Source organism: Pipra filicauda, unplaced genomic scaffold (assembly GCF_003945595.2).
Source record: "Pipra filicauda isolate LSUMZ 115617 unplaced genomic scaffold, ASM394559v2 scaffold50_size3627746_pilon, whole genome shotgun sequence".
NCBI lineage: Eukaryota > Metazoa > Chordata > Aves > Passeriformes > Pipridae > Pipra > Pipra filicauda.
The window spans coordinates 470,859-491,211 of record NW_024104654.1 but is presented as its reverse complement, the minus strand read 5'-3'; the positions used below and the strand labels follow the sequence as shown (position 1 = coordinate 491,211).

General features: G+C 39.1%; 1 protein-coding gene across 2 annotated transcripts in view; it reads right to left on the bottom strand.

Moving 5' to 3' along the window:
• STARD13 (StAR related lipid transfer domain containing 13) overlaps window positions 1-19,949 on the bottom strand; it is a 251,030-nt gene extending 231,081 nt beyond the window's left edge. Inside the window, exon 1 of one of the 2 annotated variants that reach the window (XM_027728928.2) lies at window positions 19,092-19,949. In XM_027728928.2, the coding sequence (XP_027584729.2) occupies window positions 19,092-19,829 (738 nt within the window). In that variant the 5' untranslated portion in view covers window positions 19,830-19,949. Of the gene's footprint in view, window positions 1-276; window positions 507-19,091 lie in introns of those variants that run through there. The other variant, XM_027728930.2, reaches the window with a different exon arrangement.
• Window positions 19,950-20,353: the final 404 nt, after the last annotated feature.

The following is a 20,353-nucleotide window of genomic DNA, read 5'->3' as shown; positions in this document are numbered from 1 at the left end:
TTATGACAGACACACTCTTAATGCCACATCAAGAGTTAGAAACTTGATTTTGCAACAGCAGCTCTTGCAGCAGCAGGGAACCTCCCTGTGATTGGGACACAACACAGCAGCACCATCCCACGAAAGGCTGCACAAAGGCTTTTTCCTCCAAATGTCATACAGCGGAGAAAGAACAAAGAAAGGCTTTCTTCAGTCTAAAAACGACTTGCCAGCATTATGATCTGCAGGTCACCAGATTTCTCCCAAATCCCTCCAAATAAACTGAAAGTAGCATACTTTACAAAAAAGTGCTGTTTTTCCCGATCCTTCTCTGGGAGTAGCACTATTTCACAAAACAAAACAAAACAAAAAAACCACCAAAGAAAACAACCACGGATCGTGTCCACACCCTTGTGCTCGAGGGCACAACATACAGGCGGGGGCCGGCACGTCCCGCCGGGCGGGGCCCAGGCGGGGCGCGGGGGGCTCAGGGCACCTTCCGGGGCACACGCGCCCCTCGCGGCGCCCCTCGCGGCGCCCCCGTGCCCGGCGCCCGCCCCGCCGTGCCGGGAGCGGGGGAAGGCTGAGGGAAAGGAGGAGGCGGCGGCTGCGGGAGCGGCGACTGCGGGAGCGGCGGCGCCTCCCCGAGTGGGGGCGGCTGAGGGGGGAGGAGGCCGAGCCTTCCCGCCCTCCCGGCCAAAAATGGCGGCGCGCGGCCGCCAAACGTCCCCGGCCTCGCTCCCGCCCCCTCCAGGGGTTCTCGCGCCGCCGCGGGGGATGGCGAGGGGCGGGGCACGCGCTCGGGCCAGCGCCCTGAGGTGCGCGCGCAACTCATCCCTCCCCACCCCTCCCCCTTTCCGATCACGCCGCTGTGACGTCACCGCGCCGGTCGGAGCCGCGAGGGGAGGGCGGGGGCGGTGGCCGCCGGCGGCTCGCGGGGCGGCAGCGCCACCTGGCGGGCGGCGCCGCGTGGGCCGAAAGCGCCCCCTGGCGGCCCGGGTGGGCAGCGCTGCCCTGCGGGCGGGGGGCGCAATGGGCAGCGCGCGGGGAGTCGGGCCGGCCTCGCGCGGGGCCCCCGTGGCAGGGGTCCGGTGTCAGGGGCGGTGTGAGGAGAGGAGCCGCAGCCGGCGGGGACCGGCTCACCCAGCGGGCGAGGCTGCGCCCCGGAGCCGCCGCCCGTCTGCCCTTGGGAGCGGTCGGTCCGTCCGACCCCAGGGGCGGGGGCGAGCGGCCGCCGGGTTGCCTAGACCGTGAGGGGCCGCTGAGCTCGCCCTGCCTCATGCCGGCCCCGGGAGCCTCCCGGGTGGTATGAGAACTGTCACAGCCGAGGCTGTCTTTGCCCTTCCATAAAGTGACTCTTTCATAGCGCCCTGCCTCAGTTTCCCCATATGCCAGACCTGCCCCATACCGTGGCTGGGCGTGCGGAGCCTGCTGCTGATAGCTTGGCTGCACAGCTAGGCAGGGGTAGACAAGGCTTAAAAGTAATCAAAACACAATCAGATTTTCCAGTTCTAGTGTCCTCAGTCCAAGAGAGACATGATGGTCCTGGAGCAGGCCCAGGAGGGCTACAAAGTTGATCAAAGGACTGGAGCATATCTCTTGTGAAGAAAGGCTGAGAGAGCTGGGCTTGTTCAGACTTGCAAAGGGACGCCTGAGAGGGGACCTCATCGATGTCTATGCATATCTAAAGCGAGGGTGTCAAGAAGACAGAGCCAGGCTCTCCTCAGTGGTGCTGAGTAATAGGACAAGAGGACACGGCAGAAACTGATGCACAGGAGGTTCCACGTGGACACAAGGAAGAACTACTTTACTGTGCGGGTGACCGTGCATTGGAACAGAGCCCAGAGAGGTTCTGGAGTCTCCCTTGCTGGAGATATTTTCAGAAATATTTCTACAATTGCACACATTGGTGGAAGTTCCTGCTTTTGTGTTCAAGGCTACAGTTACTGCCATGCAAATATTGCACTTAAAATTGGCTAACTGCACCTCTAAATAGCTACACACTTTTCTGAAAATTAAATCTGTAATTTTCTACACAGTCAATCTGCCCCTTGTAGCTGACAGATGTCAGTAAGTCGTGCTTAGTCGAGACTAATTCTGTTCGACTTCAGGAATAAAATTATGTCAAATTTTAGATATTATTAGATTACCTTGATTTCAGTAGTTTTATGAATAATCGGAACTGCATGGATAGTTATCAATGTCAGATAGTTATCAATGTAAAACTTATCCAGATTCTCGAAGGTAGGCAGCACTGGCTGTCAGGGGTGCACGATTGAAAGCATTTGTGTTTGAACCATTTGATTATACCATAATTTGTCTTTGGTCCGTTGGTGACTTTTGTTAGCAGTGAGACAGCCTGAGCTCAGCTCTGATATTTAAACTCAAAAGGAGACTCCAAACAAGAGAAAATTTTTCAAACTTCTAGACTTCAACACAGCTCAGAAGAGGAATGTCTAAAATTAAGCATTTCTGAAAACATTTAAGATTTGCTTACTTGGTTTGATATATTAAAATGAGCCTGAATAGGCAGATTTGTACAGTCTCATCTTTTGTCTTTCTGGTGATACAAAAGGTTTTTCTTCAAAGTCCATTATGGAGGAATGAAAGGGGAGAATATGGATAGGGAGGAAGAATGGAAATCCTGGATGCTAGAAGCCAAAGTCAGGCTGCAATTGCAGTTCTTTTAATTACCAAGAGTGAAGCCTGGCAATGCATCAGATCCAGATGTGGAGGATCAGCCTCCTGTCTTGACATCATGACACTCAGAAGAAACTGATAGAACAGAAAATCAAGGCTTTGAAGAATGAATTTGAATCACATTACAGCACTCCTAAAGGTGGGGAAACAATTTTAATTGTGGTCCTTTGTTGTTTAATTCAATACAAATAAGAATAAATAATACTCAAATTTCTATTCTTCCTTAATAAATAAAACTGAAACATATCACTCCACATCAATCAAAACATTTTTAAATACCTTTTTAAAATCAATTTTCTAATTTTTTCTTCAGGATGCTCTAGTTTTCTAATTTCATTTAGTTTTTCTAATAGACCTTTCCTAACTTTTCATGATTGGAATTTATAGTTTTAATTAACATGCTAAATATAAATTTTCCTCCAAATCTCTTCCATTGTATTTTAGTGGTACTTATAGGTAAAGTAGTTATACTAGTTATACTCTAAGTACTTCTTTTATATTTTCTCTTTTTTTTCCTCTTGGTGTTTTAAGAGGACAAAGTCATATGGTTCTGGCTTTGTGTTGCTCAGCTGCTGTGACATGTCTCCCATGACTTTTGAAAGTTCAGATACCATCATGCCAGTTTGAAAGATGGCAAGAAATCAAAGAGATCAAAGTTTAGTCAAAATCTGTGGCTGTATAGACACAAGAGACTCAAATGCTGCCCCACTATAAGGTAAGGATGACATAACATCCCGTATTGCTTCTAAGCAGCTGCTGCTGAGCATATGTGTGCTAATTGTTCAGGCAGTGGAAAGATGCCTATAGGTAAAGCACCTGTTGTCCCTTGCCAGAATCATGGAGAGGGGTTGGGGACATTCTGGGGGAAGGGAAGTAGAGGAGACATGGGCAGGTGTGGAGAAAACAGTGGGAAGTGGAAGCTGGAGATAATGCAAGAAGAGGGGAGGACTGGACTCTGGTGTAAAGCGGTGAGAGGTGTGGAATGGGTTGGGGAGCAGGCGGTGGTGAAAGGGGTGAGGTAGGAGGCATTAATTCTTCAGAATGTCAGGGTGGTAATCTTAAATCTAAAAAACATTATAGAACAATTCTTTACTTTTCTGAAGTAATCATCATGGGGTGATTAGGTGAATTCTGTAGAAGCAGTAGGACAATAAATTTTCACTTCCTACCCTGAGACACTTGATTTTAAAAATGACATTTTTTTTCCAGCATGAAGGGTAACTGAAGAAAAATACATTATGAAGGAGGTGGTGGGTTGTCCAGACCTTATTCAGTGATTTTATAGGATTTGCGTCACTCACCCCACATGCTGTTTTATTTTTTCATAAGCAGGAAAGGGTTTTTTTTAAACAGCTTCTTTAACAGGTGTCAGCCCTGCCAGGTTGGTCCTTACAGAGCCTCAATGAGTGCAGTGAATTCCATTGGACACCTTTCTCTAGGGGGCAAGGATCAAGACAGGGATGTAGTTAGTCCCTTTTTGAATGTCAGACAGGGGGAAGTGTAGTGGGTTAAAAATAGTCATATAAAAGAAAACAATTATTTTATGTTGCAGAATTGCAGCAGATAAATGTATTATTGAAAATCTCTGGGGAAAAAGAAATCATTGGGAATGAGTAAGTAAACAAAAGATCTCTGTAACTGAAGATACAGTGTAACACAAACAATAAATTATATTTTTTAAGTGTTGCATTGGCCAAAGTTATAGGGAGGTGGGAGTAAGTTTGAGTATGCAATTGAAATCAGAAATATCATTATGCTTGGTCTCCAGGTATTATTTATAGTAAATGTACATTGTTCAGGTTTAATATTTTGTCTCCTCTGTTTTGAAAGGGCTTATGAGTTGCAGCATTTCAGTTATAAAAAGCTTGTCCAAATGACATAAGGACACTGATCATAGCAACAAATAAATCTCCTTGTATAATTTTTTGGAAGTGAGAAAGATGAGTGAAGAGGCACATTTTTCTTTTCATTGTCTAAATCTCTTAAATGCCTGCACTTAATCAGATGGGATGTCCCTCTGGAGCTCTTCAAAGACATCAATGTCTTTTCCTCTGACTGTATAAGAAATTTATGTACTTCATTTGAGAGACTTCTTTCTCTATAATGTGGAAACTGGATACTTTCCCTAACTCCCAGATTCAGATAATATTCTGCGGATGTCTTAACTTAGTGTTAAGTCAAGACCTACTCTGCACAATCTCCACTCCCACTCCTTCTTGTCTTCCTCCTACATCCCCTGTTTCTCTGGAAGAAAATTGTAAGAGCTGCAAGCCTACTTCACCAAGCCCCATGGATGATCATGAACCATATTTAAATATCTAAAATCTAGATGAAAGTTAATTGCCTAAATTATAAAGGTCAGATTTCACTCCTCCTTCCCTGACAAAACTGGCAAAAGCTTTCAACCTGGAGAAGCAAAGAGTCTTATAGATAAAATTTGAATGAGACTCAGGCTCTGTTAATGACACTTCTTGCAAATCACCTCTCTGTGTTCCTGGGGGGGGTTTTCCACCACCTTTTGTTTCATAAACTGAAATACACGGTCCTGCTACCTGCCTAAGCTAAAAGCCACAGTATCAGGTGTGCTGCTATAATAATCTGCTGTAGTTTATACTCTTTCTTTTACTTCTGAATGCCAAGAATATCCATGGCAAATATAGAAATTAAGAAGCTGAAGGAATTGTGTAGAATTTAAATGCTATATTTAAGATAATCACTTAATGCACAAGAATAATCATCTATCTGCATTCAAAGAGTCCTTAAGCCCTTGCTAATTTATGTAGTATGTAGTCTTATATTTTTAATAATTAATGCTAGTTATCTACCTAAAGTTTTCAGAATTTGAACTACATTTCATCTTTCAGAGGTCAGAAACAGACATAAATGCCATGTGAGTGATCAAAACAACTTTCAGAAACTCAACTATTCATGGTATTTGTAACTATTCATGGTATTTGTAAATAGCTGAAGCCCTGTCCTGCTAGAATAAATTAAAAAAAGGAACTGTGAAGTAAATGTATTATTACTGAATAATATTGACTGCATATATGCATAATATTGGCTGCATAATATTTTGCTCCTGGAAATCTTACTTTATGAAGACTCTTCTGTGGCTTTTTAAATCATAAACAGAAACAGAATAGTGATTAGAGATTTTAGCATGTCCTTTTTAGCATGGGAAGAAGATAGTTAAAAAATCTAAAATACATTCTATTAAACAAATCAGTTTGATCTCAATTTTTGAAGAAAAGCTACTTTGATAAAGCAGCCTTAGGCATCGTTCTTGAAGGAAAAGAATAGCTTCTGCATTCCCAGAGCTTGTAAACATGTTGCTAATACCGTAGAAGTATAACACATAGGTTGGAAAATGAGACCTAGAGCTCAGAAAAATCTCTCTTGCTGTAAGAGTATGATGGTCATTAAATAGCAACAACTACTATTACCAGAACCTTGAAGTTCAGGCATGTTCCCTGTCCCTTGCTTCAGATATCTTCTGCTGGAATGAGACAGGCTGAGGGATCTGTAGCAGCTACTTTTATAACATACAGTACTTCAAAACACAAATGCACTAAAGATGTTCTGAGGCAGGTGAAGGTGAAAACCTGAGCCTGTCCCAGGATTTCACTTATCAAACAGAGACTTAGCCTAACCATTATTGACTCCAAGTTGTAATATACATTATATTTTTTAGTGTTATTTGCACTTACCCAGCTTTTTGTGAAGTACCATAACTGAAAGTATTCAATAATTCTATTTATCCTTGTTAAGGTGTTTGGTAAGCTTTATTTATAAAAGTTATGGTCATTAAAAAGAACAGGAAAACATTGTTGTTTGGAACTCCTTAGAGAATTTATAAGAAAGAGGGAAAAAAACCTTGCTGTGAGATGATTATCAGCAGTGATACTTCTATTCACAAATATTTCAGTTCCCTGTGATATGACATATTTTGGAAAAATCTCATCAACCACAATAATCCAAATAAAAGGATCTATTGACATAACTCTGGCAAATAGCTGAAAACAAACAATTCCTAGCCTAATTCAAGGGGACTAGGATTTCAGCTGGTTCATCCAGTTATGTACCTCAAACAAGTGTATTTTGAAGTGCAAGAGACTTAAAAATAACAATTATAAGCAAAATCTTCCTAGTAAAATGCATTATAATGTAGAATTGCAAGATTTGCAGGTTTAAGAATCATCTCTAGATATCCTTGCAAAGAAAGCTTTATATGTACTTGGGCTATATCCAGACATTCCAGGATAACTGTTGGAAGGATTATAGTTTGTATTTTAATAGTTTGTCTTAAGAAACTTAAAAAAGTGAGAAGCTCTCCCAATTGCTCTCTGACCCTGCTCACTTCTCTATAGTCCTGTTTGATATTGCCACTATTAAAAAAAAAACAAACCAAAACAACAAGGGGAAATGGGCTGCAGAACACTTTGAGGGACAATGTGCATAAACTGTTCAATATACGGTTTAGCCCTGCTAGAAAAAAACTGGGTAGACAATAGACACCAACCTAATTGCAACCCAACCAATATATGTTTAAATTTAAAATTTAAAATGCCAAAGTGATAGCAATTTCATTTGAAATCTAAGTGATAAGTGATTTAATTTAATTGATATTTGTCAATTCATCAAACTGGAATTACTTTTCAAAGATAGCTTAATTTTGACAACCTTCCTCTGGGGAAAATACCTTTACCTACCAGTTAGGCTATACAAGTTCCTTAGTAGCCCACCTAGCAAGCTGCTGGAGGCTCCTAATGTATTACACCCAAGCTAAGGAATCGTTCACTGTCTTGGAGAATTTTGGATCTTTGGGGGGTTTGTTTCTGAACTGTAACCTCAAATTTAAATGAAATACTTCCTTTGCAAAATGGAATGCTTTTATTTGCCATGCTGTATCTAGAAGGTTATTTTTTTTGTATATTACTGCCAATTTTAAATTGGACACATAAACAAAATTTTTCCTCTTAATTTTGTAGTTTTCGACCTCGTACATGCTGCTCTTACACATTTATTTTAATTTGCATTGGAATTACACACTGTGTGTCTCACTGTTTGTGTGACCACTCCTTAGCATTTGCAAACATTTCAATGCAATTTCCAAATCAGAAAAACACCCATCAAGAAGGTCTAGTCTTTTTTTTAACTAAGATATCTTCAATCGATTTAATGCATCTTAAATTCATCTTCTTAAGAACTTTATATTCAAGTGGAAACATTGCAAACAAGAGGTGATCTGAGATAAAAACTGTGAATGTGTACATTCTAACTTATAGCAATTCTTACTATTTTAGCTTTTTCTTTTTTTTGTTTGTATTCATGGTAAATTCTTTTACTTGAAGTTTTCTATGAGAACACTGAAGTGGCAAATTTAGAGTTATCTGTCTATCATTCACATGCAAGATGCAGGCTTTGTCATGTCTGAAAATTTGGTTTCAAAAGCATTTTCTGAACTTGTATAATGCACTTTTACCTTCACTTCAGAAAGAACTGATTTTGTCTCCGCTTGCTTGGAATACTGGGGGTTTCCCACTAAGACTTTTTAATTCTGTTTCTCTCTTTTGGCTTTTTTTTTTCCTCTCCTTTTTTTTTCTTTCCCCTTGATTTATTTTTTTTAACTTCAGTGCATTATGTGTTCCCCAAGATAAGGCTAAAACTGTTAAGTTCTTACCATGCTCGGACAAATCAAGATAATACAGGATCTATACTACACAAAATATAAAACAGAGGGCTATCTTGATAGCCCTCTTGCATAATAGATACATGATATTATTGCAACTTTTATTTTAAAAAACCCTAGGGTCTTTGGAATATTTTTATCTTCCTGGGGTAATCTTTTTTAGTTGAGTAATCTTTCAATCTCCCAAACATGATCTTTTCCCATATATCTGTATCTACAGTTATTTGTAATATCTTGGCAAACTTTATAGTACATCAGATGAAAGTACAGCTTAAGATGAACTCTTGAGAGTCTAGATCCTTATTTACACAAATACTTGGTGCTCCCCTTTCTCTCAGTACAGGCACTGATTTTGGTCAGGCATGTTAGTAAAAGGCAGTCTTTGTATTCTTTCTTCTAGTTATTGGCTTTGTGTGCTTTTCTCTTGATCTTGATATGCGGTGTACATCATACAGAATGAAACACATACAAGCTGCAGTGTTATGTTCTGTTGTTTCTTGGCAGGTTCAGCAGATTTTTTCACATTTTAATTTAAGTAAATGAGTCCCCAGACTAACTGTGAAGACTTTTACCACAGTGAAAAATTATCATTATGTAACTACTGAAATGTCACCATTATGCTGCTTGAATAGGAACAATAAATAGTAACTGCAAAACTTACAGTAGTTTATATACCATATTACTAACTACTTCATCACAAAGATTAGATTAAGGCAAGACAAAATTTCTCTGCATATATTTTATAAATGAGCTGTTGAATCTTTGACACTAAAATGTTACCTATTCTAGATCCAATTTTTGAAGCATTGGATTGATAGTCTAAATGCCAAAGAATTTCAGAATCCATAGAAAGCACAGATAAGGAGAGTCCAGTAATATAATCCAAAAGTCTGTTGAGACTGTACTGAAGTTATTTCCTGAAAGAAAAACGTTTCAAATGCAGACATTGGCCTCAATGTCCTGTCTGATTTATTTTAGGAGAACTCCAAGTTAATTCAGAAGAGGTTTCCCTTTGCTGCACTGTAAAAGTCTTAGCTCTGAGATAATTCAAAACTGGGCAGGAGTTTTGCAAGAGCTTTACTTTGAACAAAAACTTGGATAGGGAAGAAAACTCTATTTCTATTTTTACTATGATTTAAAATACCCCATACTTGGAGCAATTTTAAGAAAAATCCTGAGGGTGATGACACTCTCTCCTACAGAAAATAACCACACAAGAATGTCGTAAAATGAAATCTCAGGTGCATCATCCTAAACTTTCTATGAAGTTCATGACATTTTAAAAAAATTTGTTGCATTTCTCTAAATTGGTTTCATTCATGGAACTCAACAGATTGCTGGTTATAGGATAGCTGGTAATGTGGCACTGCCAAAAGGATCATAGATCCCTAAGTGTGTCAAATCGTCTGATAGTCTGGGGTCCCGTGGTACTACCAAGGAAATATGTCTGTTACAATATCAAGCTAACTTTTTTTATTGGAATTTTACTCAAAGAACAGAGAGATCCTAGACATATCACTGGAGTCTGATTTTTGTTAGCTGGGCATATGTTACCTAGGAAGAAATTTCAAAAGCACCTAAATGCCTTATAAGAATGCCACAAACTTTCAGTGAGACTTCTGTGGGCGAAGATATTTGTAACTCATTTTTCTTACTCCTGCTCAAGAATTTCGACATATTACAAAGTACACATTGCAAGGTTGTTAATTCAATAAAATTCTGTTTCTGTTTGTTTGTTTTTTGTTTTTTTTTTTTTTTTTTTTTTTCTTTGCTATACTTCAGTTCTATTGGCTCACTTGAAAAACATATGAAATCCTTGCTTGTCAACCAAAGCTTGAAAACGCAACCCAACCTGGTCCCTTCATCTTTTGTGCAAGTTTCTGGTCTCACAAGATGTTCTGCTTACTGCCCGTCCCATGGTTTATCCAGTATCTCCATCTACACCTTGAAAGAATATCTTTGTTTCACCGATAAGCAGATTATCAGATTTCTACATGTTTCTTCTGGTTCCCTGCACCTAAGACCCAGTCTGTAATTCTTACAGGTGCCTATTCCTGTGCTCTGACAGAGGAATGTAGTTCGTCACAGCCTTGACTTAGATAAGGCTTATTTTCTGTTGACTTTTGCTCCACTTCTGTAGAGATACACGAAACACTTGAATAGTCTCACAGGTTCCAGATATTTTCAGATATTTGTAAAGTAGAATCTTGATATACCTCTTTTATTTTATGGGCTCAATGCAACCATAAACACATAATTTTTTAATGTTTTCTGGTAAGAGCAATAATAATATTGCTCTTTCCTGAGGTGGCCTTATGATTCTAAAATATTCAAATACACAACAAATAAAGGAGTCAATATTTGAAAAAAAATCATAACCCAAGTTACATGTAATGAATACACTCCCCTTCTAGTATAATACATTTGTTTTGTTAACTATTTAGTCTTCTGAAGCTTTACAGATAAATATAAACCACGCAGTAATGCTTATGAATAAGATAAAGCGGGAGTTCCCCAAGTGCTGTTTGTGGGATCTCTTAATGTGTGCGTATGGGACCATGATGAAGCTGTGCAACAAAATTCCTTGGCAGTGCAGTATCTTCTCCGTAGGACAGCTATAAAGTTCTACACATTAACCTGAACAGCCCAAGTGTTTCACACTGTGCAATGTAACTCAACAATCTCACTTTTTATTTTTTCATATTACTAAATTCAGCACCAAGTTGAACTGTACTTGGTAAATTTTCTGAAGGAGTTTGAAAGTCAGGGTTAGTTGTCTTTTTGACCAATTATTCAGTTTTCTTAATTTGTTTGCCCTGGAATTTTAATTTTCTCAGAATCTCAATATATAGGTAATATATACCATATACTATACATTTTTGGAGAGTGATGGTATTCTGTGCCACAAATTATTTCAAACTGCATGAAGGATCAACTGCTTTGAAGCTCTCTAAACTTTTGGAGTGCTAGTTACCCTATCACATGTAGATTTGTTTATCAGCTTTGCTTTTGATAAAGGACAGATTATGTCCCCTCATGTTACAACTTTTCTTCAGGAGGATTTTGGCAGAGCTGAAGCTAAAAGGGACTGCTGAATATAGTTTATGGGATATATTTTACAAAACCAGAGTGCATATTTTCTCCAATCCAGTAGCCATTGATGCCTGCTGAAGTCAATCTTGTGATTTAAAAGGCATACATTTTTATTTTTTAATTCTATATTAATGAACAATTAGTCATGCAAGTTTATTGCATATGCAAGGACAGTAATTTTTATAGAATCTACGTATTTTTCTACATGATTTCAATGTACCAATTCTTTTCAATACTATCGTTAAGCATATCCTTAAATTACTGTTCTTAAATTAGTTATTTTCCAAAGTTTCTGTAATTTCTCAGTAAAAACAGCCATGTAGCTAATTTCCACTGAAGTAAGAAGCAAATTTGAACTGATCCCTTCATTCACAACAAGTAGGACACAACACGTCATATTGTAATGGGAAATGGTTACATTATTAAGAATACTGAAGTCAGAGAAAAATGTACTCAATACAAAATTCTGTATTTGCCATTAGTCCCTCAAATTTGTGAAATTAGTAAAAAATGCTTTCTTTTAACTTAATAATTAAAATCCCTAAGCCAGCATTTATCTGACTCTTGTTGGTAATCAGCAGTTCTTCAACTCCTTTTCCAAGCAAGCAGAAAACAACCATAAATGCTAAAAACTTTGCGAAGTTTTACTCACTGTCCCCATCTATCAGCTCTAGATAATGTGCAATTGAAATACAGAACGTGAAAATCTCACAGACACACAAAGGAAATTAGAATGTATAAAGCTCAGTGCATCGCTCCTTTCTTAAACAAGTAATTTTCCATTTTCCTTACCTTAACTTCCTACCATGTTTTCTTTGGGTATTGTTATATAGCACTCAGCTCTCCTACCTGGGTAGACTTCCCACGTCTGCAGAAGACGACTAAAAGGAGGTAATAATAACCATATTATACCTCATGAAGAAATCATCACAAGTTTGCCTCCATTCTCCTCCTCTACTTTTGGAGTCTCAGTTTCATAGGGTAAAGTGAAGTACAGACTTCTAAATTATGGGAGGAATGGGAGTAGGAATTTGTGCTTCACTCCAATATGTTCCTTAGTAGTTTTTGTTCTTGTACAACTGAATTAGAGAAGACTAATTGCAGGGCAATTTTCAGATAGCTTAAATTCCACCTAAGTTCCAATACCTTGTTAATGAAAACAGAAAAGTACCTCTCGGGAAAGTGCTTCAGAGTGGCTAATCAAGGCACTGACCAAGAATACAAGAGGCACAAGGGCTTAGCAGAGTTTAAGCCATCCGAGTATAAAGGTAAGAAGCTGACTTTGGCAGGTCTGGTTCCTGATCACAGATGTAGCCTTCACTGTTGCTCTGTTTGGGTCATTTGAATTGAATGAACTTAATCTAATCTGAATAAAGCAAATTTGCAGAATCACGGAATCATAAAGGTTGGAAGACACCTTCAAGGTCATTGAGTCCAACCATCAACTCAGCACCACCACAATCATCCCTAAACCGTATCGTGCCATATCTTAAACACTGGCAGAGATCGTCACTCCACCAGTTCCCTGGGCATCTTATTCCATTGCCTACCCACTCTTTCAGTGAATTATTTTTTCCTAATATCTAATCTGAACCTCCCCTGGCACAACTTAGGGTGATTTTGTCTTGTCCTTTCACTTGAGACATGGCAGAAGAGACCACTACACACATCACTACAACCTCCTTTCAGGTAATTGTAGAGACCAATAAGGTTTCCCCTGAGTTTCCTTTTCTTCAGGCTAAACAGCCCCAGCTCCCTCAGCAATTCCTCGTAAGTCTTGTGCTTCAGACCCTTCATCAGCTCCATTGCCATTCTCTGGACATGCTCCAGCACCTCAATGTCCTTCTGGCAGTGAGGGGCCCAAAACTGAACACAGTGCTCGAGGTGTGGCCACACCCGTGCCAAGTACAGGGGGACAGTCACTGCCCTGGTCCTGCTGGCCACACTATTCTATATAGGTCGAGATGCAATTGGCCTTCTTGGCCATCTGGGCACACTGCCAATTCAAATTCATTGTCAAAGGCTTAACACTTTCTGATTCCTTTCTCATTGGGTATGATTACTCGATTAAAATGTTTACAAGCCACTCAGAAGAATATATATATTTTAAGGAATCATTAGTTACTTTAAAGACTATGGCTTTTGAATAAATTTTCAGGGATTTATCTCCTCTATTTGTGACTGCAACAATTGAAACTGATGTCATCTACCTAAACTTCTGCAGAGCCTTTGACAGACCCATATGACATCCTTATCTCTAAATTGGAGAGACATGGATTTGAAGGGTGGACTATTTCGTGGATAAGGCATTGGCTGGCTGGACACAGATAGAGAGTTGTGGCCAATGACTCTGTGTCCATGTGGAGATCGGTGATGAGTGGTGTCCCTCAGGGCTCTGTCTTGGGACCAGTGTTGTTTAATATATTTATCTATTATATTGACAGTGAGATCAAGTGCACCCTCAGCAAGTTTTCAGATGATGTGAAGCTGAGCAGTGCAGTTGACACAACAGAAGTATGGGTTACCGTCCAGGGGGACCTGGACAAACTTGGCAAGTGGGCCCACAAGAACCTCATGAAGTTCAACAAGTCCAAGTGCAAGGTGCTGCGCCTGGGTTGGGGCAATCCCAGACATGAGTCCAGGCTGGGAGAGGAACTCATTGAGAGCAGCCCTGTGGAGAAGGACTTGGGGGTTCTAGTGGATGAAAAGCTGGACATGAGCCAACAGTGTGTGCTCACTGCCCAGAAAGCCAACAGCAGCCTGGGCTGCATCAAAAGAAGCGTTGAAGGAGGTGATTCTGCCCCTCTCTTCCCTGTACCCTGAATTTTAACATGGGCAGATAGTGATAGGACAAGGGGGAACCATTTTAAATTAAAAGAGGATGGATTTAGATTAGGTGTTAGGAAGAAGTTCCTTACTCAGAATATGATGGGGCACTGGAACAGTTTGCCCAAAGGTATTGTGCATGCTTCATCCCTGGAAGTGTTCAAGGCCAGGTTGGATGGAGCTTTGACCATCCTGATCTAGTGGGTGACATCCTGGCTTATGGCAAGTGAGTTGGAACTAGATGATCTGTAAGATCCCTTCCAACTCATACCACTCTATGGTTCTACGGTTTTATTCATCTTGTATTGCTCCTTTGGTGAACTTCTGGTGTTTGTGAGAAGAAGAATGAAAACATAGGCCAGAAGCAGACAAACTGAGGGACAGATGCTATGGAAACTTCCATATCACATTTCAGCAAATTGTTCCAGCCTAAATCTGAGCTCTTGTGATTTAAGCTGGTACAATGATTATCAAACTTTTCATGTGGCAATGCGTGTGTAATGAAGATAAAATTTACCTAACTGTAGTACAAAGATGGAGCAAGGAAATTAAGGAAAGCAAGTGAATAATCAAGGAAAGAGAAACAATTAATCTTTCTGCCAGCAAAGGGCTGTTTTCTGAAATAATTTCCAGGTTTCAGCTGCCTTAGCTTCAAGTGTCAAAAGTAATGGAGCTTTCACAAATCTCCTTTAGAACGCTACTCAGACTTACTCATGGTGAAAGGTGATGGCATAGCTAACCCACCAACACCACCCAGTGCTGCACACAGAGACTGTCTTCGACATTGTACCTGCCACTCTCATGCCTGTGCAGCCTTCTCCAAAAGTCTTTGATTTTACAGTCTGAAGGCAAAATCCTGACAAAGATACTCATTGTGAATACTACCTTAATTACCTAAATTATCTGTTTCGGTCATCTTGTCTCCCCTAGGGAGTGGCATCTCACTGTTTGTTTGACCCAGCTGAACAACATAACATTCAATGCAAATATTAGACCATCATTATTGTGCTTTAAACAAACAAGCAGGTTTAGTTTATATCTTCCTAAATGTGTTGAAAGAGAAATGATGTAACTATGTGTGCAGGCACAGGGAGGCTGCAGAGGGGCTGCTGAAGCACTTAGTGTGTCCTAATGGTTAACTCTAAGTGGTTCCTTTCCAGCACCTGGGCTTCCTGACTTACCCCTTCTCTTTCTGATACAGTAGAGAAAGCTGTGACAACTCACTTAGATGCCTTAAATAATGTCAACAGCAACAGAAAACTTTTTGGTTGTTCCAATAGCTAATATGGGCTGTCCAGAGAGACTATTTGAAACTGCCTCAGAGAGGATTTTCAGTTTGCTGCTGTGTTGCTAAGACTATGCTTGCCTCTTTGCAGCAGCTGACAATATTAGCAGGATTTGTATACAGCCCCTGAGGTGAGGGAAGATCCATGAGAATTCCCACTGCCAAGGGTATGATTTCATAATACTTCTTATTGCCTAATATCTGTCAAATATCTTCAATTTTTTTCTTGCCTGAAATGCTACTCCTGCAAGTAACACATATTGTTTTGAAACTATGCAAGGATAGGGTAAGATTACTGCTGGAAAGTTGCATAGTAGTTGCTGGTTAAACATGGTTATCAACTGGGTCCTGCTCAGTATAGTTTGAAGAAATACAGTCTAGAAAAATGTTATGTTTCAGAAGCTATTCTGAATAACTTATTGCCCCTTCACACAGAGCTGGCTACATACAGAAAGACAGTATGTAGTTTAATAGGAAGACTTGAAGTTAAACAAGCAAGGAAAAATGGCTCAAGGTGCCACTTCAGAGCTGCAGAAAAAACCTCTGGACAGAAAGAAACAGTCAATCATAGAATCATTTAGATTGGAAAAGACCTTTAAGAACATCTAGTCCAACTATTACCCTATTTGGGCAGAACTGTGTTTGGGAATTAAATGTACCACTGATTACAGACTTCTGAGAAGGAGAAACAGGTTGCCAAATTTAGATTTTATGAGAAAGCACAGGAAATAAATGTGGAACTGCTCTGAAGGTGAAAACTCAGGAACCATGCTCAATTCATAAATTGAACAGAAGTATCATTTGTCTTATACCACTCAGAAGAGGCAGAAGCTGTATGCCTTTGGAAAAAAAAAAGAAAGAGAATTTTTTTTAATGGGGACTATTATATAAATTGTTTTCAGCAGAGTTTCTTCCGCCTATTCCAGAGTTGGCAGCATACACAAGTTATTTTTTTTCCATCTTCCCTCTACTTGTTTACTGTTCAGTGTACTTGAAGATTTGTCTCTGCTTATTAACTAGAATGAAGCAAGAAGTTCAACAATTGAGGCTTACATGCCTGTAACAACTATTTAAGAGAAGACACTGGTTCTGCTTGTAGTGACTGCCTGCAAAGGCCAGTGCTCCTAGCTTGAGAAAGTGACGGCCTTTCCTCTTTTCTAGACCTAAAATAGAAGGTTTGCGCTCAGTAACAAGTACATTTGGCCAGGAATGCCCCTGCAGGGTAGATCTTAATCACTATTTCACTGTGAACTCTGGTAGCAAAGATTAAGCCAGCATCTGGGGCAGGGTGCTATCTGTGATAGCCTGTAAATGTATGGCTAATCTGTTTATTATAGGATTTTTAAGTCTAAGGTTTAGCAGTAGTGGTTGCTTTTGTCAGCATTTTTACCCCATGCTGTCTTTATTTATTTAATTTCTTTCCACGAGAAAGACATTTTTCTCCAACCCCATTTCTAAATATTAGAAGTAAATAACTTAACAATAACATACATTTGCTTCAACCAGAGTCATGGAAGGAGTTTTTAGTCTAAATAGTAATGCAGGGCTGCTGCTAAAATTTGAGAGACAACACAATTCTTTTTTTTTATTATTTGTTTGGTTTTTGCCTTTTTGTTGTTGTTGTTGGTTTTTTTTGGTTTTGGTTTTTTTTAAAATTTTTGGAGACTTTCCTAGAATGATACATACTTATTTACATAGAAAAAAATCAAAACCAGGACTGCATCATTGCATCTATACAGTTTTTGAAATGTTTTGACACGTTTGCCAAGATTTACTAGGAAATTTCACATGCTTCTCTGGCAATTTATAATCCATTATTTTACACTACAAGCTGCATCCTTGAGTTTATTTTATGTCACAGACATAAAGTAAACTAAATGACAACATCTCCTGGCCTCTCCCTTTTATCTATGGAAATGACCTTCAGTAAAGAGAATCCAAGGGATGTTGTGCATCCATTTTGAAATACATTATTTATATTAATGTGAATGTTTCTGAATAAATGAGGAAGCAAGGCTTGGCTTAGGATAGAATAACAATGCAATTATTTAATAAACCATGTGTCTCAAGAATCTATCAGGGTCAGTATTGCATCAAAAAGTGCTCTGTTTTAGAACCATCTTTGGGCCTTGGTCTTCTAATATCTGCTGAGAAAAATTTCTAAAAATCTGACTTATTTCTTTGTGAGCTGATGGATTTCCGCATTTAAGTTGGGATATGTATGAAATACAGCAGAGAACTCCCACTCATTTAAGGGCAGAATTAGTCACTACAAACTGGAGATAGATTAGTACTAAAGGAGAGAAGTAATTAAGTATTGTATACCATAGTTTTGATGTAAATGCAGACATTATAGTCCAAATTCTACTTTCATTTAGTCAGAAACCAATGAAGCATCTCTATGTTATAAGCACTAGAAGTAAAAGGAGGACTGTAGACAGAGAAGATCAAAGGACACTGAGTAAAAGACTAGGACTACAGCCTTATTTTCAAAGCACAGAGCAGATTTATGTGGAAAATAATTTTTAAAAGCTGGAGGAAGGAGAAAAGAGAGGAAGGAATGGTATGTCTGACCTGCAGTCTAAGATTGATTGGTACTGCAAGGTCAGGGACATCAGAATTCTAAGGGTTTGTTTTGTCCAGTTTTTGGAGTCACTTCATATTTTTCTTCTGGAGCTGAACTTCTCCAATGATAAACATGTTCAGCTCCAGTCATTTGGTTTGTCACCAGCTGGGAGCAGGGGAAAAGCTGTGCTTATTCTCCAGAGTAGTGAGAACTCAGTTGGGAAGCTTCTGTTACTCCAGTTCCAAGAAACACAGTTAATATACTCAACCATACTCTTTTTTTTTTTTCTGGAAATGTTTTATATAGTTGGATGAGTCTTATTACACAGGGTTTTTAATTTTGTCCTAAATCTTCTATTTTCATTTCGGACTCTGATCTATAGAACATCATGATGTTTAACAGTACAGATACAAAATACCCCCTATTTATTTTATTAAATACCAGTTTTTAACTTGTCCTCACATTGTTTTAATGAAATAATAGTTACTTCGTGGAAAGAGTGCTGTGAGTTAGGTGGTGCAGTGCTACAGTGCCACCAAAGTAAAGAAGCCCATTTTTCAACATGAAGAAATATACTCTACTCTCAGAGTAAACCTGAACTCTGTCCCTTTGTAACAGTCCTTTGGCTCAGGGAATGTATGCTGTACATGACATGATATATGATCTTGTAGGAATGGAGGAAATTGAGCCAATGTTCCAATTTTAAAAAGCAAGGGAAACCAGAAAAACAAAGTTTGAAGTTCAGGCTAATAGAAGTGTGGTCAATCTGAAGTTAGATTTTTCTAATGTAAAAACCCAATATACTTTTACTGTAGGTTTATGTTCTTAATTCTGTAAGTCATGTTAATTAACACCCTACAACAATTTGCACAACTCCTTTTCCTCCTGTAACCAACCTTAAATGACACCACTTATTTAAAACACACATAAAACAGAAGAGTAGCTTGTATTACCTCCAGTTCCATGTGCTTTTCTTCCTTGTTATGGTCCTTCAATGCCTTTTCAGAATGATCATCACAGTCTTCTAAATGACAGATATGTTGATATTTAGTAAGTTCATGTTTACCTCGCTTTCTTTGAGAAACATTCCTTCTATGAAGACCATTGAAAAATGTCTCATACAGTGGCAGTTCTCTAAACATATCATCATCACCTCTACCATCTGCTTCTTCCTCTTCAGATGAAAAATCATTTGCTTCTCCTGCCTCGCAAATATGGAGCTTAGTGTTAGCTTCATGTGATAAAAATTGGAAATCAGAAAATGTGATAGCACTTGGTTTATGTTTTATGACTCTGATCTCGTGACTCCTTTCTGGTTTCTTGTCTGAATTTTTTCCTGCATGCAAGGGAAGGTTTAAAGGATCTTCCTTTGGCATGTGTCTTGCAGAACAAGATAATTCTTCACAAAGGTGCTTTGTCTCAGACTGGTTGGTGGCACTGACATGCCCTGCAGCCATACCAAGTTGCAAGGATGTCTCATTGTGGTCTAATAAGGATGACGCAGACAGCAAACTCAGCCCAGGTTCCGGTAAAATGTTCTGAAATTCATATGGACTCGCCTGATTTTCTATCTTTCTTTGGTATTCTTCATACTTTGCTTCCTTTGGAGTCCCCAGGCACTTGGCAGATTTAAGATAAGGTGAGTCCTGTTCTTCTTCATGGATGTTAGTTTCCATTCCAGTGGGTTTCATCCATCAGAAATCAAAATCACTTAACTCTTACTTTTCTTAAGAAACATAACTCTGCATATGCAGCCAGAAAATATCTTCTTAGTTTTCCAAAACCGTGATCACACAATTATTATTTATGCCTGGATTCTCATACAAAACATTTGAATCCTCTCAGCTCCTGGAAAAAAAAAGAAAATTGATGGAAACATACTTGCAGTGGACTGCATCAGCAAAAGGTATCCTGAAACATTAAATTCCCATATCAAATTTACTTTAGAATTACTTATGTTTCTGCAAAAATATTTGATTTATGCAGATTAAATGAACTGAAAACTTGAGAACCTTGACTTGTTTACTTTAGAGACTAGGAAAAAGATATCAAATGCAGAAATGTTTTTTAAATGTTGACTTTACGTTGATTATTGACGCAATGGTTCAGAATCATTCAAAGTGATGTTAGGTATATTCTTGTTACCTAAACATGCCTCTGTTCACTATCTTTTCATTGTCTGTTAAATCACTGAAAATTTTACACTGTTCTGGTA